The 24,646-nt window shown below is 41.9% G+C and overlaps 5 protein-coding genes and 2 long non-coding RNA genes across 8 annotated transcripts; 2 read left to right on the top strand and 5 right to left on the bottom strand.

The window, feature by feature from the left end:
* Positions 1-3,013: 3,013 nt before the first annotated feature.
* Positions 3,014-5,922, bottom strand: LOC135351365 (uncharacterized protein K02A2.6-like). Its single transcript, XM_064550355.1, has one exon. The coding sequence runs from the start codon at positions 5,793-5,795 to the stop codon at positions 3,159-3,161; it is 2,637 nt and encodes an 878-aa protein (XP_064406425.1). The 5' UTR covers positions 5,796-5,922; the 3' UTR covers positions 3,014-3,158.
* LOC135351366 (uncharacterized) lies at positions 5,852-7,319 on the bottom strand. The gene has a single exon (XM_064550356.1). It carries the CDS (start codon positions 7,117-7,119, stop codon positions 5,935-5,937), a length of 1,185 nt encoding a protein of 394 aa, XP_064406426.1. The 5' UTR covers positions 7,120-7,319; the 3' UTR covers positions 5,852-5,934.
* A 1,117-nt stretch (positions 7,320-8,436) lies between these two features.
* LOC135351364 (uncharacterized) lies at positions 8,437-9,325 on the top strand. Its single transcript, XR_010399442.1, has 2 exons — positions 8,437-8,827; positions 8,961-9,325. It is a non-coding gene; the product is annotated as an uncharacterized LOC135351364 (long non-coding RNA).
* A 1,291-nt stretch (positions 9,326-10,616) lies between these two features.
* LOC135351362 (uncharacterized) lies at positions 10,617-12,039 on the bottom strand. Its single transcript, XM_064550351.1, has 2 exons — positions 11,262-12,039; positions 10,617-11,162 (listed from the first exon to the last, which is right to left on the bottom strand). The coding sequence occupies exons 1-2, from the start codon at positions 12,037-12,039 to the stop codon at positions 10,744-10,746; spliced, it is 1,197 nt and encodes a 398-aa protein (XP_064406421.1). The 3' UTR covers positions 10,617-10,743.
* Positions 12,040-12,159: 120 nt separating this feature from the next.
* On the top strand, positions 12,160-13,901 carry LOC135351363 (uncharacterized). 2 transcript variants are annotated; one of them, XM_064550354.1, is made up of 5 exons: positions 12,160-12,354; positions 12,478-12,803; positions 12,863-13,010; positions 13,058-13,262; positions 13,377-13,901. In XM_064550354.1, the coding sequence occupies exons 1-5, from the start codon at positions 12,160-12,162 to the stop codon at positions 13,631-13,633; spliced, it is 1,131 nt and encodes a 376-aa protein (XP_064406424.1). In that variant the 3' UTR covers positions 13,634-13,901. The 2 variants fall into 2 exon arrangements, with proteins under 2 accessions (XP_064406424.1, XP_064406422.1); XM_064550352.1 differs by having other exon boundaries at positions 13,320-13,901.
* A 1,387-nt stretch (positions 13,902-15,288) lies between these two features.
* Positions 15,289-15,864, bottom strand: LOC135351413 (uncharacterized). Its single transcript, XM_064550397.1, has one exon. It carries the CDS (start codon positions 15,862-15,864, stop codon positions 15,289-15,291), a length of 576 nt encoding a protein of 191 aa, XP_064406467.1.
* Positions 15,865-17,594: 1,730 nt separating this feature from the next.
* LOC135350844 (uncharacterized) lies at positions 17,595-22,923 on the bottom strand. The gene is made up of 3 exons (XR_010399300.1): positions 18,845-22,923; positions 18,634-18,756; positions 17,595-18,585 (listed from the first exon to the last, which is right to left on the bottom strand). It is a non-coding gene; the product is annotated as an uncharacterized LOC135350844 (long non-coding RNA).
* Positions 22,924-24,646: the final 1,723 nt, after the last annotated feature.

Here is a 24,646-nt window from a genome sequence, read left to right as displayed (position 1 = left end):
GAAGAACATCAAGGAGTTCCGCCTTCAATTGGCCCAGAATCTCATCGGATCATACTGCAGTCGGCGTCGGGCAGGTCGTTATATGGTGGTGCGATTGTTCCTCTCCAACTCCAACACTTCCCCGTAAAAGATTCGAGTGGTCCATGTCCGTCGATACATAAGGAGAGGAAGATGTGCGCACTGTGATCACAGCGGACACCGAACTGACACGACACGGTTTTGCCAAGAATGTGGAGTGTGGCTCTGCCATAATGGCAACCCAACGAAAGACTGCTTTTTCCTACAGAGAACAGTAGTCGTACTTACTTGTGTACCCGTATTTATTTGCTATCACTATGTTGCTAGGGTATAAACTCATCTAAGTACGTAATAGGTGACATAATTATTGGCTAGGCTCAGTAGAGTCACGTCAACATACAGGCTCACCTTGTGCTGCCGCTGCATAATTATCATTATAGTAGTAGAGCCTTCTCATCATTATAAATTCTAGATCCAACTAATATCTACCATGTACAGTAAGTACCAAACTTATAACTTCTAGTGAATCTAAAAAGACTCTTAGCAAAGTACTGTACACAACTATCAATGGCTTATTACTATAATTATGCGTACTTTATAGGCATAATCAAAGTGATACAGGGCCTCTAAACATTCAGTAGAGTTAACATATAAATTTGGGAAGTTGCTGCACAGCGTTGTCTATAGTGCTACTGACTCTTGGCTCACCTTCCTGTCATTGCCACTGTTCAAACTCTACAGCTACGTCCTATATACTTACTACAATGAGTATTAGACTGTATAAAGCTTCTAGCGAATCTAAAGAGCCATGTAACAAAGCAGTATTATACGCAACTACTACTTACCGCTTGACAGAAGCAGATCACAGCCAATCCTTCGAGATAGTAAGCGATTCAGGCATCATCTTGTAGATCTTTGACTGGTATATCTTCCTAGCCTAACTTGTACTATCAAAAGTCGAAGCGCTTTCGAGTTACCTACGGACTAATAAATTTTGTGCATTTTTTGTGGCTGTGGGGGTGTCCCCACAACGTTACGTCATGGCGTATAATGGCTCAGCCCACGAAGTGGGCGCCAGCTATTCTGGATTATATGAGGAATGTGAAGTCGAAGTCGAGCATATCAATGTGGTATTGGCCTCCAATTCCGTTTTTTTGTAGATTACACATTCGTTTAAATAGATATAGTTGCGCATGACTTCTGTCGTTGGGTTAACTCCACCCTTCTGACATTAGAACCGGGGTTTCCTCGGAAGGTGTCTGTGTCAACATCCCGCAGATGGCTTTGTGCAAGGAAAGGTGACGGTCATGAGTTGTTGAAGCTCGCACTTCTTTCTTCTTTCTTACGAAAAATGGTTAAACTAGGATTCTTACATCTCTACCTCGGCAATACCCTTGAACCACCGGATGCTGCTAGGCGCAATAAAACAGTTTTTTTCTTTCGTGATGAAAGTACTTTTAATTCCAACGATGACCAAAATTTGAGAGAAGATCATGAAAAAGAAAAGCAGAGGAGCTGGTATTATGGTATCAGACTTCGCTTTCTTGCCTTGAACGATGGTAAGTACGAAGACGCAAAAAAAAACAACCCCAACATTAAAAAATATGCGACAGAATTCCTAGAGGGCTATTGGACAATGAAAAAGTTTATAGCACAAATCGAGAGAATCTTTTCATCTGGGCCCATACTCTTTTCAATAGGATTCAGCTCGGGGTGAAACTTGGGGAGGAATTTCTAAGTAGAAACTTTTCGATTTCGGATTTTTCAAATTTGAAATCTTGATGCTGAGAGTCGTTGCTTCATCCATTCTTCATTTTTCCCAGTGGAAATTCCACGCTCCTCTAGCACCATCTTCATTCCTTTTGCAACCCTCACACTTTTGCCTTTTGCAACGTTTCGTTAGCATGAAATCGCACCACTTAGTTTTGACAGGAAGTGGCTACAGGAAGTGGCTACAGATGTAACATTTTTCAATTCTTAGGCCACGCCTTTCACAGGAAGAAAGTCATGCTATTTCAAGCCATACTTACGCCTGGGGGGCTTTCCAAAAACGCAATTCAAGGGCAAACAAAAAAATTGTTCCAGCCACAGCCAAGTTGTAGCTTGTTCAGCTACACAACCCCCACCCTCCAGTGTAACAATTCTTAGTGAAAAAGAATAATTTTTTATTTTTTTAAAAGGAGATATGTACATTTGTAAAAGCAATAACTTTTATCACTGATATAGAATCTGAATCAAGTAGTAGCTGCTTAGCTTGTGTTTGTATCAGGTGTGTGTATACGTACACGTACGTAAGTGTATAGATCTATGTGTGCGTATCGTCAGTTCTTAATTTTCTTCCTTGGTTCAAGAGCCAGATTGGTAGGAGCCACGTGAATGAAGTGCTCTTTCATTATGCAGCCAAGTTGCTCAACTCCATCTGCGTACACTCGTAAACCACCGGTGGGTGGATTCTGCACCTTGCTCTCCCAAAGCCATCTACGCAGCGGTATGTTTCTCTAGTATGTGCAGTTTGGGAAAGCCGTGGGAAACTGTGTCTTGTAGAAGGACACAAAGGACACAAAGGCTCTGATATCTTGCTCTGTAGGAAAGTAGAGTTATAGAAGTAGAGTACACTCAGTGTAAATACTTACCTAAAATATCAATTTCACTTTCAGAAATTATGTTGCCCCTCGGTCGCATTTTTCAAAGAGATGGAAAGCAACCAAAAAATAATTTCCTCGTAATTCCTTCTGGTAATTCCTTCTGCTAATCCAATTATGTTAATTCTGAGCATGGACGGTAACTGAGTTACACAAATCCTAGGGTTCTGTGAACATGATTCCCTACAAATGTGCCACTGTAGTATGCCTGTCTGTGGACATTAAAAGAGGCCAGAGTCGTGTCTAGTGTCTTGACAAAAGGACCGTCTTGAGTTTTAAAGCCCCCGGCAACAGAAATCTCCAATCTGTTAATCTCGTAATTGCGCATACATGTTGTAATAGCTAGCTTTAGCTTACTTAAAAATAATCAAGAACACGAGGAGGTTACATAACTCAAGATAACGAGCGGCGCACGCTCAGAACACAGGAAACAATAAACATGACATAATGGATAAATAATAATAATAATACATAGTTCATAGTTCACAGTTCTAGTCCTTACATTCCCTCACCCTTAGGTTTAGACACTGTAACGATCTGGCGGACTTCGAATACGACTAGACGTACGTATCGGTGGGGAATCCTGCGGTTCGGTTTCGGCCTGTCTCTCGGTATCGGTATCCAGTGCCTCGGTATCAGTGTCCAGTGTCTCGGTATCGGTGTTTCCCAATTGTACAGGGGGAATTGTACAGGGGGAATTGTTTGATCGTTTTGGTCCTCCTCCACCGACTCTGGAGCTGCACGATCATGAACAGCATCCACATGTCTTCTGACAATTCTTCCATCATTAAGTTCAACATGATACGACAGTGGACCTCGAACATCCACAATCTTTCCAGGCAACCATTTCTTTGCATTTGGAAAATCCTTGACGTACACTTTCTCATCAATTTTGAAAGATCGTAATTTTGTCTTGGAATCGTGGTTCCTTTTCTGCACTTCAATTTTTGATTGGACCTTTTCCGTCAAATTCGGTTTGAGGAGGTCTAACTTAGATCTAGGTCGTCTTCCCAATAGAAGTTCTGCCGGGGGTACCCCAGTGGTGGAATGAGGTGTTAACCTATACCAGAGTAAAAACTGGGAGAGTTTCTCGGCAATTGTCCCATTTGACCGTCGTTTCATGTTCTCTTTGAAACTTTGAACTGCTCTCTCAGCGAGGCCGTTAGTGGAGGGATGGTACGGGGATGAGCAAATATGTTTGATTCCATTACTTTTCATAAATGCTTGAAATTCAGTGCTAGTGAACTGTGTTCCATTGTCGGTAACAAATATCCGAGGCAAACCGTGAGTTGCGAAGATAGTACGGAGCTTCTCGATGGTCGTGAATGATGTGGCTGTAGACATGGGCACAACTTCAAGCCACTTTGAGTAGGCATCTATCACCACCAGAAACATCTGACCCAAGAATGGTCCCGCAAAGTCAGCATGTAAACGTTCCCAGGCAAGGGTTGGAAACTCCCATGGGTGAAGTGGAGCTTGGGCTGGGGAATGCCGTGTTCGTTGGCACTGATCACACTCTTTGACAGTGTTTTCCAGATCTCCATCTACCCCTGGCCACCACACGAACGATCGGGCCAAGGCTTTCATGCGAGTTTCTCCGGGGTGTCCTTCGTGTAGCAAATCCATGACTGCCGTACGTCCTCTTGGGGGAATCACGATTCGGTTTCCTCTCAAGAGACAACCCTGTTCCACCGACAGTTCTGACCAGACCTTGTGGTAGGGCTTTGCAATCTCTTCTCTTGGGCGTTCACCGGACACAATGGAATCCCGAATTTTGGCTAAGGTGGGGTCTTGGGACGTCCACTGTTTGATGTGAGAGGAGGTAATTGGTGACGCATCCAAAGTTTCCAAAATGTTAACTGTTTCTGGAGTGGGTGGAACTGAGGATGGTGCTGCTGCACTCGGTAAACGGCTTAGCATATCGGCATTGGCATGCTCTCGTCCCGGTTTGTAGGATATCGAGTAGTCATAACCTCCTAACAACAGTGCCCAGCGTTGAATACGTGCTGATGCCATCTGTGGGATTGCGGAGGTCTCCTTGAAAATATGTTGTAGTGGTTTGTGGTCTGATGTGATGGTAAATCGCCTGCCGTACAAATATTGATGAAATTTCTTCACTGCGAACACAATTGCTAATCCCTCCTTTTCTAACTGCGAATAGTTTCTTTCGGCCGCCCCAAGTGAGCGGGATGCAAAAGCGATTGGTTTCTCTTGGCTGTTGGAGTATTTATGTGACAGGACTGCCCCTATTCCGTAGGGGGAAGCATCACATGCAAGGACAAGCTCTTCCGAAGGGTCATAGTGTGCCAGTACACGATCGGATGTGAGAAGATTCTTAACTTTTTCGAAAGCCTTGCTGTGGCTAGGGCCCCAGGACCACTTGGTGTTTTTCTGCAGCAGATGATAGAGGGGTGCCAAAACCGTGGATAGGTCTGGAAGGAACTTGTGGTAGTAGTTTACAGCCCCCAGGAACGAACGAAGCTGAGTAATATCCTGAGGTTCAGGTGCCTTGTGGATAGCCTCGACCTTCTCCGTGGTGGGTTGGATGCCTTCTGCAGAGATACGATGTCCGAGGAATTCGACTGAGGGGAGCAAAAAGGAACACTTGTCTTGCTTCAGTTTCACTCCCGCTTCCTCTAACCGGGTGAGGACAGCGTCCAGGTTTTGAAGGTGTTCAGGAATTGTCTTTCCTGTGACAAGAATATCGTCCAGATAGATCAACACTCCCGGAATACCTTGCAGGAGGTTTTCCATAATCCGCTGAAAAAGGGATGGTGCAGAGGCCACTCCAAAAGGCAGTCGATTCACCTGATAGAGCCCTTTGTGAGTGTTAATCGTGACCATTCGTTTTGCCTCATCGTCCAGGGCAACTTGTTGATAGGCCTGTTTGAGGTCAAGTTTAGAGAAAGCTGTTCCACCGGCCAGGGACGCCAGCAAGTCCTCTACTCGAGGTAGGGGGAAAGTCTCCGTGATTGTTTCCCTGTTGACTGTGATTTTGTAATCGCCGCATAATCGAATGGAACCATCTTTCTTGCGTATCGGTACGACAGGTGTGCCCCAGGGCGAAAACTTCACAGGTTCTAGTATGCCCAAGGCAACCTGACGATCAATTTCTCTGGCTACTGGCTCTCTCATCGCGTACGGTACTTGACGAGCCCGATAGAAGCGAGGTTTGCTTCCTTCCTTGGGGTAGAGCTGAGCTGTGGCACCCTTAATGAGCCCTAATTCTTCAGAAAACAGAGCAGAGTGAGCGTGCACCAATGTTTCCAACTCACTAGTCTTTTGTGTTACTTGGTTGAGCGTGGCCCAGTCCAGCCGTAAATATTGTAACCAGTCTCTTCCAAGCAGTGTTTGGCCTTGTCCATCCACTATGATGAGACACTTCTGCTTCTTGCCCACCGTATTTAACCTTCACATCAATTGCCCCTTTTACCACTATCTTTTCGCCAGTGTACGTACGCAACTTGGCTTGAGTTGGCTTGATTTCTGGAGTAAGGGCTTCTGGCCAGGTAGAGGATAATGTTGAGTAGCTCATGATGGACAGGGTGGCTCCAGTATCCACTTCCATCTTAACAGGAATCCCTTCAATCTCGATAGTGACCATTAGGGGGTCACCCAGGGGTGTACGTGTCGTAATACGATCGATCAGGTTTGAGTACTCCGGAAAATCTTCTTCCTCTTCTTGCTGTCCCGCTGCAGTGTGAATCTGTCGAGACGATGGCTTACTGTTCTTCAGCTTCTGGCGGCAAACTGCAGCAATATGGCCTTTCTTGTGACAGTACCTACATTCTGCGTCTTTGAACCTGCAACTACTATGGGAATGTTCTCCTCCACATCTGTAGCAAGGTTGTGCTTCTCCTCTCTCGGTATAGGTAGGAGCCGAGGTTTTTCGGAATGGACGGAGTTGATGTACCGCAGTGGCATCTGGTATTGTTAAATCCTTAACTTCCTTTTCTGAGGCTTCTAAACTGAGCAAGAGTTTATATGCTTTGTCGTAAGTCAAGCCTTCTTCTGCCAAGAGCCTTTGTTGCCATTTCCCGTTAGCAATGCCACATACTAGGCGGTCCCTTATCATCTCATTGAGCCTGGCTGCGTCACCAAAGTTGCAGCTCTCCGCCAAACGTTTGAGTTGTGTAACATAAGTTGCTATTGTCTCTTGGGGCTGCCTAACTCGAGTGTTGAAACGAAAACGTTGCACTATTTCTGAGGGTTGAGGTTGCAAATGGGTGGACATGGCAGTACAAATGTCCCTGAACGTCACTTCAGCTGGTGTACGCGGGGAGAGAACATCCTTAATGCGTCGGTAAGTTACATCACCACAGGAGCTAAGTAGGATGGCCCTCATCTTGCCATTGTCGTCCACATCGTTCGCTGTAAAATACAGCTCGGCCCTTTCGACGTACGACTTCCAGTCGCCCAAAGCGAGGTCGAAGGGTCCCAGAGTGCCATGTGTAGCCATGGCAGGTAGAATGGGTAGGTCGGATCCTCGTCGCCAATGTAATTGCTAGCTTTAGCTTACTTAAAAATAATCAAGAACACGAGGAGGTTACATAACTCAAGATAACGAGCGGCGCACGCTCAGAACACAGGAAACAATAAACATGACATAATGGATAAATAATAATAATAATACATAGTTCATAGTTCACAGTTCTAGTCCTTACACATGTCATATAGCTTACAAGTTTAGAAGCCTTATTAGATCCAACAATTGGGGATCGTTAGTAAAACGGCAACAAGGTGGTCCGATTTCTCGTTGAGCCTGGTCATGTATCGTTTATAATTAAGTTTGTATTACGGTAATTACCGTATTACCGTAATTACTCACGTATCTAGTTCAAGTTTGAGTTGTTTCAAGTTTGAGTTGTTTCACTCTGGCTGATGTGCATAGCTGGCTCCACCCTCAAGAGCACTGTCCCTGACCCTAAGATCAAGCTGGTGATCAAGCTGGTGACACTCATTTTCCAATAAGGTAAAGAGACAAAAGAAGATGCTAAGTGCTCTACTACTGTAAGTATAATATAATTATTGTACCTGGTCTATGGGCATTGTTGAACATCTTGGCTTTTTTTAGGTGAGCACCATTCGACACAAATCTGGTGTAGTCACTGCAAATACTCTGTGTCGTTCTGAGAGAGTGGATTGGGAGACAGTCTTGTGTCGTCAGGCACCAGAGACAGCCAGAGACAGCAATGTCTTAATTCCTACAAAAAGGTTTTTCCTTTCTATGATACATTCCTTTCTATGATACAACATAACAATGTGTTTACCTGAGTTTACAGTGCAACAACCAAAGAGAGTAGATTTTTTTTTTCTTTTTTTTTTCACATTTTGTGGCATATCTTCTGAAGTAAAAGTGATATGATCTATTTGAGTGCAGGTACTGAAAGTTCAATTATTGGCGCTTCCATTGGACCACCACCTGTTACATCATATGACATCATCACTATAAAATGGCTGTCTGAAAATGTGTACCTCCGAAAATCGCTTAGGAATAGAAGTAGCTTATTTGTTTGAGTTAAGATCTGAAATTTATTGTGTATGTACCTGACTATATTGCTCATATTTTGAGCTTCAACGGAAGTCTGGGCTGCTAGTAAGTTCTGAGAAATGCTGAATTTTGTTGTTTTTTGGTGCCAAATATGTTAGGAATACAACTTTCGATTTTATGCTAGTTAAGGTCTGATTTTTGAGGAGCATGTACTACAATAGCACAAGTCTCATCTTTGCTCGAGCGGCCCTTCTTGTCAAAAACGGTGATTTTGGCTGATTTTCCTGCTTTTTTGGCTTTTTTGTGACGTATGAAATGTTTATTCCAACTTCTGACATCACGATCTTTCTGTCATTATTGCTGCCTCCACAGGTTCACGTGATATAGCCCGCTAAATTATACAGCTGCATTAAGATAGCGATGGAGGATATTTGTGATGTAGCGTTTTTCACTTGCGAGGTGAAGGGAGTGAGTTCTATGAGCAACAAGGTCGAAGGCTAGGCAATGCTGATGTCCTCTTTGAGCCTGAACCAACGAACCAGCAAGATCGTAATGCTGTGCTGTGTTTCACCCGAATCAGTGGTTTCAGTGGTTCCAGAGTCGTTCTCGGGCATGTTGCTGCTGAGGCTGCTAGGTGGCTCTCTCCACTGCTTCTCGGACCTTTCTCTGCAGCTGGGTGAGCTTCTATAAAATAGATCGCGATGTTCAACGTACAATGCACCAAGTGGTTACATTATAATATTATATGTATTTATATGTATTGAGTGTAAATACTACAGCACAACATCATTCCATCTATTCTTTGTCAGGATGGTGCTATTCGACGAACACTCCACTAGTTCTACTAGTCGGAGTTGGCGGTACAGGGCTATCACAGTATCCGTCTCCATCGTTGGCCCACTCAGTAAGGAGTTTAAGGTCCGAGATGCCTTGGTGGGAGCTGCCAGTGACCTCGACGGCCTCATCTTGGGGAACGACGATGGCCTTGGAGACAGGAGACTAGAGCGGAGGTCCTAAATCCGCTACCCCGGCTTTTTTAAAAGCCACCAAGTTTCCAAATGAGTTGCCTTGTACTATACACACAGTACTACTGTTATCATAATTCAAAGGTGTTGCTTACCTAAGTACATGTGTACATGCAATTACACTATTATTATTGCACACTAACATACACTAACATACACCATACACTAACATACACACAAAAATATAGACTCGTTTCCAGTGAACTCTTTTGCCAGGTGGTGGTTTTTAGAAAAACCAGTGTGTTCAAGTTATTAACTCACAGTCCCTCTAGCCGCAGCTGGGACGTTTCACCTGAGACACACATTGCACAAATCAAACATACATACATGTATAGCAGTAAAAGTACATGATTGTGAATGACAAAGTTAAAATGATTGTGCTTTCATAAATAATTTATGATAATATGGTGATGGCGCAAGGATATCATGTTAAAAGTGTGTTACGAAGATGGTATTAGAGAGATTCGCAGTGGAAACTCTTCCATACGATGGTATTGGAGAGATTCACAGTGGAAACTCTTCCATAAGATGGTATTAGAGAGATTCGCAGTGGAAACTCTTCCATACGATGGTATTAGAGAGATTCGCAGTGGAAACTCTTCCATAAGATGGTATTAGAGAGATTCGCAGTGGAAACTCTTCCATACGATGGTATTAGAGAGATTCGCAGTGGAAACTCTTCCATAAGATGGTATTAGAGAGATTCGCAGTGAAAACTCTTCCAAAATTTAATTATGTTAAACGTTACTAAATTAAGATGGTATTAAGAGAGATTCGCTATGGAAACTCTTCGATGTGACTTATATAGCTTAACAAATGAATCGACATTACTACAATCACAGCCGCTATTATACCCCCTCAAATATGACCTACATTTATCAAAAAATTTACGTATTAATTCTTTTTGACATGTTGGATCAGTGTATTAAAGCGGCCATTCTAGAATGTCTGTGTTTTTTGCCAAAAAGTCAGGAAATTAGGGAGTGCTTGCATTTACCAATTTCTGGATTCTTAAATCTTTAAATTTCCATTAATGCGAGTTTCCAGAACTCAACGTTTCCTGGTATTTTGAAAACACGAGGGGGAGAAATTTTAACATTACAACCCCTGTGGCAGTTATAAGTTTGTGCAATAGGTGAATAATTGTATACCAGTCATATCTCCTGTTTGGAACATTTCTAAGATAATGTGCTGATACCATTGTGTATATTTCCATAGCAACATAGGGTGGTGGGTTTGTGGTAGAACAGCAAAAAAAATTGGTAATCAGTTATAGGGAGAGAAAAGACCATGCAACGGTTTCCAGCCAGGTCTGGGACTTTGTCACAATGTCTATAAGAGTTTGGCTATCTTATAATTATGCAAGGTTCAATCTTGCTTACATATCTACACATCCCCCGCAGTGCTCAAAATTGTTAGCCCGTTTCAGTTGAAAGGCTGTGAAGTTCACATAATAATAATAATAACAAGAATAAGAATAAGAATAAGAATAAATGCATGAAACAAGAGTATACATATACTCTTGATGAAAACACAACAGGGATACAAGTTCACCAATAAATGTTCATTAGTCAGAGCTTGACAATGGAGAAGGCGTATGCTTTCGAAGAAATTCTTGGAAGCTTCTTACAAGGGGTAACTTTGGGCAGTCCTTGAGAGTCAAAGAGGCACGACAATGTGGGCAGGTTGACTGGGCCTCCAGCCATTGTGCCACACACACCTCACACCCCAAAATAACATTACAACAGGGAGACACCACAGCTGGGAATGATGTCTGAGACTTGCATACGAGGCATTCGAATACAGTTTTATCCATAGTGCCTAGGGAAGATGGTGCCAATGGTAGAGACATTTTTTTTGCTCTGTGCTGTGGGGCAAAATCAAAATCACTATCAGAGCTCGAGTCCAAGGAAATAACCCTTCCTTTCTTTACTTCAGATTTTCTAACGGCTCGAATACGTTTGGAGGTTTTCCAAAACCTTGATCCTGGATAGAGAAAGTAAGCACTAGTAATGGCATAATCAGTAACTGCTGAATTAACAAGTTATTAAAGAGTCAGCACAATGAATACATCGAGCTTCTTACCTCGAGTAGTAGAAGTATTCGGTATCTTCAGGTAGTCTATGTCCATAAGTACGCATTCTTCACCATTGAATAGCTCGTCACTAACCATCTTCGACACATTTGGAACGCTGGCAATTTCCTCAGAAAGGTCGATGGGGACATTGCTCACTTTCTTCCATTGTTTATCAGCTTCATTCCATTTGCACACCTCAATATACTTTCTCCATTCGGGACGGCTGCTAGAACTTGAAGACATTGTGGAAGGGCCTGCACCATCAACACTCGGTTCAGCTCGAGCTCGAACTCCAGGTGGCTTCTGTCCTGAGGCAGAGCTTGCACCTAGCAAGGCTGACGTGAACTTTGGACTCCATTTTGGCGGTCGTCCTCTTTTTCGTGATGTTGCTTGTGATGTTGCTTGTGAAGGAGGCTGGTAAGAGAAAGAGGCTACTTGCTGGTCTTGAGGCAAACCATCTGCCTTGAGCGAATCCCCGTTCACAACCCACTTTGATAGGTCATCTACATCAAGAAACTTTCCCTCATGGTCTGGTGTTTCCACAAACCCATCGTCAGAAATCAAAATAATGGAATCGGGGAACAGTCCAAACACTTTACCAATAACTTGAGTAGTTAGCTGTGATGGTTTGAGCTTCACGGTTTTGCCATCTTTCTCTATGGTATACAGGCTGTAGTTGTACAAGTTGCTTACACTCGAACTCATGTTCCTAGGCCCTTCTTTCACGGTATCAGCGCAGCATAGAGCTAAATAGAGAGGACACTTGCAATTTTGTGCCCAGGCCATGTGCTTTTGACCGTATGTTGATCTACATGTAGATTTATCTATTTAAAAAGCAATCGCAAAATATTTATTAGGCTAGGGTGCGGCTAATTCGAATCCAGGCGTGTATCGAGGCTAAGAAGGATGGATGTGGATGAAGTGTTTGAAATGGTTACAAGTGGTATGACCCACGAAGATATAAGTAATACACTCAAGACCCGCTTTCCAGGAATAAGAGGCTTCTCTGCAAGAAGTGTTCGGCGATTCTGCTCTGAAAATGGCATTCATAAACCAGATTCTGCTCAAGTAGATGCTGTAGTCGAATGTGCTGTTACTGAAGTAAGCTAAACGTAGTATAGGGCTTAATACTAAGAATATTACCGTAGCACCGGAGAATACAGTCCATGTGCGTAATTAGCTAAGTACCACAAAAAACATTTCTAAATTAATTATGACTTGCAGGTTGGACATGTGTATGGCCGGAGAATGTTAAAGGGTGTGCTTGAGTCTAAAGGTATTAAGGTATCTGAGAAAAGAGTTTCAGAGTCCTTACAGAGAGTGGCCCCTTTGCAATATGATCAGCGGCGGAATGACACCTTAGACCGTACTAATCCACTGCAATACTCGGCTCTCCACTTTGGGCATAAACTTCATATTGACCAAAATGAAAAGATCACAATGTTTGGTGCTACCCACATAGTTGCAAGGGATGGATATTCAGGCAAGATAATTGCTTACTGTACAATGCCAGTCAAGAACAATTTGGCTATATACGACAGTATTTTGAGGTATTGTTCAACTCATTGAATAATAGTTGCATCAGTAACACGTATAATTTCCATATCAGGTCATCTACTAAAACGTATGGTCTTTGGAAGCAAATTCGAGTCGACCATGGAAGAGAATTTTATCTTCTTTTGTATGTACAAGAAGCACTTCGTTGTCGTGTTGGCCCTCGGGATATTCTTCCTTACGTTCAATCTCCTTCAACAGAAGTAAGGGTACTGATATTGCTTACATGCATTAACTTTTCTCTCTACAGAACCACACTGTTGAACGCATTTGGGTTGAAGTAAATTCTCGTATTAACTACCCCCTAAAGCGACACTTGATATCAATGGAAGCTACTAATCTGATTAACATGAGTGATGAAACTACAAAATTTTGTGTTTCGTTTGTTACGTGCAATGTTGCTTATCATGGATTATCATTGTTTGTTGCAGCTTGGAATCATCATTCTATACCAGGTAAATGTAATGACATTATTATTGATGACACATGCGCTATTATAATATGTGATACAGGTCGAGGAGTACCCAATCATTTGCAGGTGCAGCGTTATGAAACTATACCCATTCCAGATGGGGAAGTACCGGGTACTGATGAAGCTGCAGATGCATACCGTTCTCAAGGTGGTCAGCTAAGAGAGTTTGGACTTTTTGGTTGCGATCCACTCAAGGATCGACAGGATCTAATTATGAAAAGGGAGCAATATTTCCTCTCTCGCTGTCGTTTTGGGGACATCTTTAGTAATGTGGTATCAGGAAATGGACAAGCATATTCATATGCAATTGCTGAGTTCATTAGAATAACGAACTCTCTAGAAGCTTATCTATAGTCTAAGAGCCATTTTACTTGCTCATAATCATTATAGAGTGTTTAACATTAACTGAGTACTACAAGTTAACTGCCAGGGGTTGTAATATTAAAATATCTCCCCCTCGTGTTTTCAAAATACCAGGAAACGTTGGGTTCTGGAAACTCGCATTAATGGAAATTTAAAGATTTAAGAATCCAGAAATTGGTAAATGCAAGCACTCCCTAATTTCCTGACTTTTTGGCAAAAAACACAGACATTCTAGAATGGCCGCTTTAATACACTGATCATGTTGCCAATAACTGAGGCACAACTTTTCTTGGTCGTATTATGGAACCATTAACATACTGTCTACTGTACTTCTTTGCATGACACCAGCATTGCTCAATGGCATTCAATTCACAATGAAATTTTGGAAAAAACAAACATATGTGGAACCTGCTTTCCACCAGTTCTTCAACAAGTGTTTTGATACTTTGAAAGTCTTCGTGACTTCCCGACACCTCCCTCATTTTTAAGGCATTCATCCCCAAAGTGTCTATCCCCCTCTCCTGTAAAACTAATTTCATACCCTTAGGACTACCACTATCATTAACCAATTTTTGAACCTTCCCATCAAACACCGTATCTTTCATGACAGGTTGCTTTCCACCAGGACCCACATTCATTTTTTTTACATTAAGAGATTCATCACTACATTTACGATGAGACGGAGCATTATCAAATATAAACAGAGCTTGTTTACCAGGGTTTTTACTGTTAAATATATCAATAGCTTTATTTACCTGTATTAAAAATCTATTGCTTTCAAAGTATCCCTCACTTTGAGTCTCTAGTAGCAAACATGCTTCAACACCATCATGCTGTAAAAAATCTGCACTTGCCTCCTCTATGAAATCGGACACCATTATAGACTGCCCCAAACTTTTTTGTTTTAGTATAGTAATAGAATCATCACCCTAGTAATAATCTTGGTCTGCATTAGCAAAAAATGTGGACTCATCATGGTGGATGGCAACAAGGGGCAACTCTCCCGGAAGTAAAATGGGAGTCACCGTATATACATCTACGATCTAATTCAGTTAATTTATCAAGAAATTGTTTTCTATATGCTACTACGTCATCCCTTTCATGCCCATCAAAATAGACACCTTTTTGATGGTTCACCTGTTTAAATCCCAATACATGCAACCATTTACGAGCTGTTTCTTTACTTACAATACATTCATGTTCATTATCTATCCACGAACGGAACATTTCTACAGTTAAATTAGGCATGCCTTTTCTACATGCGTTTTCTTTTACAAATTTTCTAGCGCTAGTACAAAAATTATCATTCTTTATCAAGCTATACGGCTTTTTAACACTTTTACCTCGGCAAGATGCTAGTATAGTATCAATGGCATCGTCATCAATAGCAGAAGGTTGTACATGAACCAATGACAGATAATAATGAGCTGCCCACCTACGTACCGTTTCAGCATTAGCACCACTTACATCAGCTGCCCTTTTGGACGCATCAACTATACCATCTCCCCATACATTTATAGCTACACTGAAAACTTTAAGTGCAGTGGCCTTGTTTAGCTCAGGGCTGATGTTGGTTGCGCTCGAAGTAGTTGTCTATGGAATTGCTTCCTATTTCAAAAACATCAGGGCAGTGCTTGAGCAGCTGCTTAAGGGTACTGACAGGCTGACTCGGTCTCAGGCGCTAGTTTTACTTTGGCCCACCTTGTTCCACCACCAGAAGCACTGTCTCCTCTTGGCTTCTGTTTGATTTCAGCTGCCTCCTTCAGAACTGCCTCCTTCAGAATATGTAGGGCCTGTCTCTTGCTGTGCCTTGGTTGTTCCTCCGGGATATTCTCCTGCCCATTGGTTCTGTCAGCCAACACTGTTGTTATTCCTCTCCTTCTCTTATGGGGTCCAGTTACAGAGGTGACTGCTGCAGGTTGTTGCTGGTTAGAACAGGTTAGTTGAGGCTGGTTTGGTTGAGTGAGAGGCTGAGGCTGGTCTGGTTGAGTGAGAGGCTGAGGCTGGTCTGGTTGAGTGAGAGGCTGAGGCTGGTCTGGTTGAGTGAGAGGCTGAGGCTGAGGCTGGTCTGGTTGAGTGAGAGGCTGAGGCTGGTTTGGTTGAGTGAGAGGATGGTTGGGTTGAGTTTGGTTCTGAAAAGAACCGTTTTGAGTAGCTCCTGGAAAATCCATTGATAGTTGAAGTTGATCGCTGTAAATCGCTTTGAAATCTTTGAAGGACATTGAAATCTGCAGCTGCAAGCTCAGCGCGGGAAATTTATGGGGTCGAAGTACATCCATGCGTCACAGGGTGTGGCAATTTACAGTGATACGTCACAAAAAGCTGAAAAATCAGCCAAAATCACCGTTTTTGACAAGAAGGGCCGCTCGAGCAAAGATGAGACTTGTCTAGCTCCTGTAAGTTAGTACAGATGAATTCTATGCTATTGTAGTACATGCTCCTCAAAAATCAGACCTTAACTAGCATAAAATCGAAAGTTGTATTCCTAACATATTTGCCACCAAAAAACAACAAAATTCAGTATTCCTCAGAACTTACTAGCAGCCCAGACTTCCGTTGAAGCTCAAAAGATGAGCAATATAGTCAGGTACATACACAATAAATTTCAGATCTTAACTCAAACAAATAAGCTACTTCTATTCCTAAGCGATTTTCGGAGGTACACATTTTCAGACAGCCATTTTATAGTGATGATGTCATATGATGTAACAGGTGGTGGTCCAATGGAAGCGCCAATAGTTGAACTTTCAGTACCTGCACTCAAATAGATCATATCACTTTTACTTCAGAAGATATGCCACAAAATGTGAAAAATGAGTACCCAAAAAAAAAATCTACTCTCTTTGGTTGTTGCACTGTACCTGAAGGCACTTAACTGTAGATTACCACATGCTGCCTACTGAAGTGTGTACCTAGCACACTGTCGTTCTCTATGGTCGCTTTTTTGCTTACTTGCCTAATGGTATTCGTAGTCCTTAATTCATAACACTGGTGGCTCCTCCACACTGGTGGCTCCTCCACATTCAAGGTTCATTTTTATTCAAGGTTCGTGTGGTTTATTGCAGCCTTTTCCTCACTGTACTGTACCCCCAGTCATTAATGATATCATAGTGCTCTCCTGTAATACTCCTCCCACACTGTGTGAGCGGCCTTCGATGTGGACGAGCCTTTTTTCCTATGCTGTACTGCGATATTCATAGCACTATTATGTGTTCGGAGTGCTCCCATAATGGTATTCATAGTTTCTTGTGGTTAATTAGACTCCTCCCACGTTGTTTGAAGTGGACGATGTTTTGATGTTTTAAACAAGCCTTTTCCTCTGCTGTACTGTTTTACTTACTGTACTGTACTGCCCCCCCCTCACCCCAGCACTATTCATAGCACTATTATGCGCTCCCATAATGGTATTCATAGTTGTCTTGTGGTTAATTAGGACACCACTTTGATGTGGACGAGCCTTTTCCTCTACATCCTCTGCTGTACTGTACTATCTCCCCCCAAGCACTTAATGATATTCTTATGTGTTCGGAGCGCTCCCATAATGGTATTCATAGTTGTCTTGTGGTTAATTAGGCACCGCTTTGATGTGGACGAGCCTTTTCCTCTGCTGTACTGTGCCCCCCCCCCCCAGATATTCATTGGTTGGAGCGCTCCCATAATGGTATTCATAGTTGTCGTGTCGTGTGGTTAATTAGGCTGCTGTACTGTACCCCCGGCACTTAATAGCTGTGTTCGCAGCGCTCCTATAATGATATTCTGTGGTGTATTAGGCTCCTCCCGTTTCTGTGTGTGTGTGCTATTATGTGCTATTATGTGGTCGGAGCGCTCCCATAATGGTATTCATACATAAAAAAGGGGGTTAACACCAAAAAATAGGGTGTCAATGAATTGTGCCATACTGACACCCTATCCTATCAAGGGGTGTCAAGTTATTGACACCCTCTGTCAAGGCATTGTGGTGCTGCCATAACACTATAGTATACTTTCTACCATGTCAAATTGACAAATAGTAACTGTTGCGTATAATTTCACGGTATAAATGATTTCAAAGGTCATGTGAACAACAAAATGAATCACAAATCACAAATCACAAAAAAATATGCAGTTTGTTGTTGCTCGTGGAAATTAACTAACAGAATGAGACGTAACTCAGTAGAAGCAAAGCAGACGTGGATATATGATGCAGTTTGATCTGTATAATTCATGAGTGTTGAAATGTAGTTACTCTATAGCTAATTGTACGCACTTAGTACATAATACCTGCTGATTCACTTTCGATAGCAGCATATTCCGACAACAGCTACTTTAGAGCTCTTTTCTCCTCAATGTGAGAATACTTCAGTTATTAAACTCATCCATTTCTGCTGAAAGTCATCCTCAACAGCTCCAGTGATTTGGCAAAACTAGAACATGTCACACACAATCACAATCATCTTACAATTCTTGGTTCGCCCAAACAGGGAAATTTTTCCAAGATCTGCTTTACGGTTGGTCCTTCCGTCTTGATCCACTCCCTAGCTCCATGAGAGTGATCATACTTGGAAGAGACCACTTTGGTATGACCGCTTCAAGAATGAAATGTGACGTTAGCCATTGATGACAAAGTGGTTTCTGCCTTCCTTGTAGCAGGAGGGACAGGAGGAACAGTGATATCAGCTCTATCTGGCCGATTTTTCGAAGTTGACGCAAAAACGGTTCATCACAAGCCATTATCCACTTTGTCCCGCAGAATTGTATGCTTCTCGACTAGTCTCTGACATACCGTGCTGGGAGTGGGCTGTGCACGAGTACAAGAGTCGATAAAGAAGTAGTAATCTCCACGCGTGCTTTGCTTTCTTTGTAAGATACCCTGTCTCGAGGACTTTGTTAGTAGAAGTAGAGAAGCAAACAGGAATAACTAATCCATCTCTGATTCTTTATTATCGGGCTTCTTGTCAATTGGTCTGCACAAATAAGAACTGAAAAGTCGGAGAAATCAAGCAAACACTCACGCGTCACATCCCTAAATGAATGAAATAGTAATTATACACGGGATGGCAGCCTTCACAGACAGTCCAAGTCCAAAAGAAGTGCTTGACGAAGATAAGTCATCCAGAGAGTCATCATCATCATCACTACACACGGATATACAACAATAGAAGTACATGATTCTACTTATATCTTATATACAACAACTATTAAACAAGGATACCTACTACTTACAATTCACTATTGACACTTCCATGGTACCTTGAGGTTACACTACGTTTTGGAGTAGAAGTGCAAGATGGTACAGGAGAATGTACAGGAGAATTTGAACAGCTGAACAAGAAAATGTACACCTGATAAATTGTTATAGATATAACTTTACATACTTACATTTTTTACATACTTACATTTGAAGTTATTCTCCTGATTTTTAAGCGATCACCCAGTAGTAGTGGTGCTACTTATTCCTCACTCAATTCGTACTCCTCTAGCTTGTCTAGTACATCCTTTGAGATGTTAGGTATCTCTTGCTGAAGGTAGGCGCACACCTGGCTTGACTCCAAACGCTTTGCCATTTTTAATATAGACCCATGTGGCCGATCATGTGATTATCACCTAATTAGGATTTAGGGTAGCACTAAATAGAGTTACCAAGAAGCACTTTTCCTGTACACACAGATACCTAGTACCTATGTACCCTCTCTGACGTTTTGGCTGGATCTTGTTATCGCACAATATGCTCATATTGTTCAGGAGATTTTTCTGCACCTTCAGAGAAGCTTCTTCTCACTACTCATGTGATCCTGGATTTACTATTAAATGCACTCTCAACGACTGCACAAGGAATTTTACTAGTATTTTACTGTCTTTTTTGAAATTGAACTAATGGAACTAATGGATACTAACACTAACACTATCATGCATATACTGTCTCGTTCTCTTCACTGTCTCGTTCTCTTCATCTTCCCGTCAACATTATCTTGTTCGGCAAAAGGACCTGAGCCCAAATATTTCTACTACTTTACCGGTTCTGTATCCTTAGGAGTAAATCTGACATTGAATCTTGACAGTTTGTGCTGGTGTACAATTATTGTAGTGTCACCATGACACCACTAGAGCACCTGCAATTTTTGACACCTGGTGTTAGCATCATTCTCGGTCATTTCCAATTGTCTTCTGACCTGAGTGAGATACTGGAAAGGGCGCTCGTCGAGATATCCTACATACTATCCTACATACAAACGAGTAAAGCATAATTATTTCAATTATGTGACAGGGAACAACCCTTATGGAGCAAACTAATTAATTGTATTTTATTGCTTAATTAAATAAAGCAGTTCAAATTGATTACAATATCACTCACTTTGCACCTTCCTAAATATTTTCGAGGGAATTATATAGGCTCCTTACATGCAATTAAAGTAATTGTGATCCTACAACAAACTGGGAGTTCATAAAAAGATTTAACTTTAGGCACAGAATTACAATGCATATCAACACACAAAAGCTTGGGAAGTAGACAGCACACTCATAAACAGTACACTCATAAGCCCCCTGAAAAGGTCAGAACATTATTATGCAATCAACCTCTGTACTCTGTACATGTGAGCCAATTGAATTGTAACAAGCAACGAAGCAAGCAGGAACTTCACACAAGCCTAGGCATAACTTTTGGCATTTAGCATGGTATAAAGTACCATTTTATACATGGGTGATTTCTTGCAATTTACAGAGTACCTCTGACGGGCCACAGGGGGCACACCACAGGGGGCACACACACACACACACACACACACACAAGCGCGCGCGTGTGCACATACACCCGCACGGCAGACACAGATACACACACCGCGCGGGCACACATACAGACACGCACGCACATAAAGATACACCCCGCACACACATTACTGTAAGCAATCTGTTGGCCCAATCTGTTGGCCCAAACTTTGATTCACTGATAACAGAATACATTGTGGATGAGAACACGAAGAATATCAGTTAAGCATCGCTATAATCATATGCACACAAAGCTTACCTCTGAATTAAAATCTCGCCCTGGTTGACGTCCTGACAGAGTAACTAGCTAGCTTGAAGAGAACTGTTACTGGGTGCATCTTTCTTTGAAAAGAATAATAATTGAATAGTACACAACAGGCTCTAAACTAACTCAGTTTACTTTACACACTATCTAGGGAAGAGATACCTCGCTCTGGCCTTGGCTGGATGACTTTTCCGTTGGAAACCAGGAGATCCTGACTACTGTAGACTACGAAGTTGAATAAAGAAAACTGTCACTGTTTGCGAAAATAATAACAGCTAGACAAAACTGGTACCCCCTACCGAGATCCTTGAAGCTCCTTGTTGTCAGCTGTGATAGTGCCTCGAAGCGCCATCTCAGTACCACGACCTAATGTCATGTACACACTACGTACCTTTTCTAAATCAAGCACAGCATCCACGATAATTTATGTTTAACCCTTTCCATTAAAAAAAGAAAATACAAATTGCAGAGTTTGCTGTTTGTGAAGAGTTTGCTGGAGAAGTGTTTGCTGCAGACTAGGGACATTCGCATAGTCTTGCACTTATCTACATTTAGACCACAGATCTCTTTGTACCTCTTCTGCTTTGGTGTCAGCATTGGTGTCAGCACATAGATGAATAGTAGCTCTGGGCCTGGGTCAGGCACTGATAATATTAATTTTATTCATTGCCAGATGTTAATGAGATTCATAATGTTTCCTGATAAAAACTACTTGACAGCACCTATTGTGACAAACCATATGGAAGGCTAGGAGCTGATAATGAAAATTAGTTCCGTGGTGGGCGGTACTATGATAACCGCGGCTATCCCTATCCAAACCCAACACCTTGCCGGACAATTATAATTACCAAACTCAGCATATTACCAAACTCAGCATAACACCTGGGTGAAATTCTACGCCCCCTTTTGATGTGCCACGCCACTAATTAATCACGTTCTCCTTACAGGAGAGAATATAAATTAGTAAAACCAGTAGGTTTTACATAGGATTGGCAGTGGGTTTGCCCGTGTTTAGCAATATTTCAATTATTTTGACTCATGTTCAAACTGTTCTATCTCTGCAGGGAAAGGCCACATCAAGAAACTGGCTGAACAGATAGTTTATTTAGCCTTTTCTCTCTTTGTATCTCTCCTTTCATAATCCATAAACATTTTAATGAATGAATATTTTCATTTTAAAAATTGCACTATTTCGACGTTTCACCGCTCTTTGTCTGACTGACTAAGTAAGTAAGTGAGTAAGTAAGTAAGTAAGTAAGTAAGTTTCTTGCCCAGCATTTACTCCAAGTACAGCCATCTCCAGGACATTCTGCACAGGGTTTCCAAACGACTACAACCTGGATTACAAAGCGCTTCTTCAGATTTGCGATTGCTTCCACGAGGCAGATGACCTCTCAGTCTCTATTTCTCTTACCTAGACAATTCCGCCATCTTTAATGACTCAGCAATTGTGTTGTGGCCAATAATAGATAGGCGTGGCTAATAAACCGTGCGCCTAAAATCAGTGCAGCAGTGCTTTTCCAGAGCCTGAGGTGTTCCTTTTCTTCACACTGTTCAGCTCTAGCTCCCTTTCTCTGACAGGCATGCTATATGCACTGGCTAGATATCATGCTCTTAAAATGGCTGTCATTTAATACTGATTCGCAAATTCAACATAATTATCAAGCAATAAATTATTACTCTAATTATTAGTCCAGAGATATTCGAGAAGATATCTGATTAGTCCTGTCTTCTCTTCTTGTACTGCCTCTTGACGTTCCACTTATGCATGTCATGATACGTAAACTGTACTGAAAAAGAAAGGGAATCCGACTAGAAAAACATTTGCAATGTGAAAAATTGCTAGGATTGGCCAGGGGAACCACAAAAAAGCGTGGGAACAAGAAATCAGACGAGAGCATAACTCCAATCCGTTACAACGTCATGAACATGTACAATACATAGTATATTAAATAATAGACTGTGTTCCAGATCCACCTATCAGCTTCCATCCACCACATCATTCACCAGTACGGTCCGTGCATGTTACTACGCATGGATGGACTGTGTGTACCTGTGCTCAACACTGCATGTATTAGGAACATCAATTCATCACAAATCATCATGATTATGTGCCCCACATTCTAAAATGGATGTATAATAAATATATATAGGGATTGGTCATCACTCCACCAGTAAAAATTGCGTGGCATATTGGCTGGGAAAACTACCAGTATACATGTGATTGACGTTGTAACGGATTGGAGTTATGCTCTCGTCTGATTTCTTGTTCCCACGCTTTTTTGTGGTTCCCCTGGCCAATCCTAGCAATTTTTCACATTGCAAATGTTTTTCTAGTCGGATTGATTATAGCAATTATACATGTAAGTATGCAGTGACATTCAATATGCACTCTCCCTTACCTGAAACTTTCCTCTTAAACTAGGAGTCAGTACATTCTTTATTTACAAGCCAGATAATGCCGCAAGGGTTGTAAACGATCTTGTTTACTCCATGTTTACACTCTAGTTTGATTACGTGTTGCGTATAATGTATATTCCGAGATATTATTATTTGGAAACCCTCTAGGTGTTTACAAGACTATCCAAGACTATCCAATTACTAATTATTATTGAAAATTAAAACGAAACATCATCACAAAAGCACTTCAAAGTTTTGTGTACAGTGCATCTGCAAGTGAAAAAAACTGTTAACGAGTCCACAGAATTATGTGATTTACCTGTTGTTTTCACAATCCACTGTGCAGCTGTCCTTCCGTTTTCTTGGCCACTAACACACATTCTTTTTTGTTTTTCTCTGAATATTTTAAGTCAAGTGTGTCCTTCATTCAAGTGTGTCCTTCATCTTGGTTCATCTTGGTGAAGAAGTGACGCATGCATGTTCACACGTTAATACACGTTAATACATTAAAACAACAAGAGTAAGGGACTTGCCGCTTCTATTAGAGTGGTGCGAAGAAATACGGACCAATTACATACCTTCAGAACACCACATGAACTTGTGCACGATAATGTTGTTTCCGACACCTGCACCAGCTCTTCAGGTTTTACAACCAGAGAACGACTTTCAAATTTCTGCAAATCCATGTAATTGCTGCACAAATACCCTCTTACCCTCTTCCGCCTAGCTCGATACTTTCTTGAAACAGCCTGTGTATTTCTACAATATCGTCCTCTTCCATTTTCCACTGTCGGCAGCTAAAACTAACCGGATTGATTATTTCTACCTTTAACCTCTTCTTCGGTGTGTTTAGTATTTAGAATTACAGGATTCAAAAACTTCACGTATAATCTTTCTTTTGAGGGAAGAATTGAACTCTGATGTCAACTTCTTCTCAATTTTAGTTTGTTGTGCCTCCATTTTATTTTAGTTTGTTTAAAAGGATTGCAAAAGATGTTGCGAGTAAATTTGGGGGTTGTATTCGCTCCTGACGTAACATTCTAGATCGAGGGGTGCTCGTGTATTGGCGGTTAGGCTCCATCCTGACGTAACATTCTGTATTGGCGGTTAGGGGTTAGGCTCTCTATCTTCGTCACTAGACCCATACATACAAGATTGAGGGCCACCATATAGGCTTTCTCTTGGTTGGTACAATGGAGTTGCAGGCCCACATCTTCAGCTGCCCTTGGAGTATAAATCCAACACAGTATTGCTTCAATACTGACAGCCTCTGACTGACAGCTGCTTGTAGCTTTCAGCCAATCCGCGAGTCACAAGACGTATAGCCTCGAATCCAAGCAGCTAAGCTGGAGGAGGCCCCACCAAATATTTTGGGCCCCGCCCAACTCCCCGCCCAACTCAAGAGACAGTCACACACACGCAACAGGACAGCAGATCACCATCCCCAGAGATTTTACACTATAGCTTATAGCTTATATTCGTTTTCGTTTTGCCTGACACCGCCTGGGTTGATATTGTACGTGTACGTATAATACGTACGTACCTTCATGTATACTCACTACGCGCGTATATATTACTCCAGTTTGAGTTTAATG

Source organism: Halichondria panicea, chromosome 17 (assembly GCF_963675165.1).
Source record: "Halichondria panicea chromosome 17, odHalPani1.1, whole genome shotgun sequence".
Taxonomy (NCBI): Eukaryota; Metazoa; Porifera; class Demospongiae; order Suberitida; family Halichondriidae; genus Halichondria; species Halichondria panicea.
The sequence above is the reverse complement of the archived record's forward strand: the minus strand, read 5'-3'. Positions and strand labels throughout refer to the sequence as shown.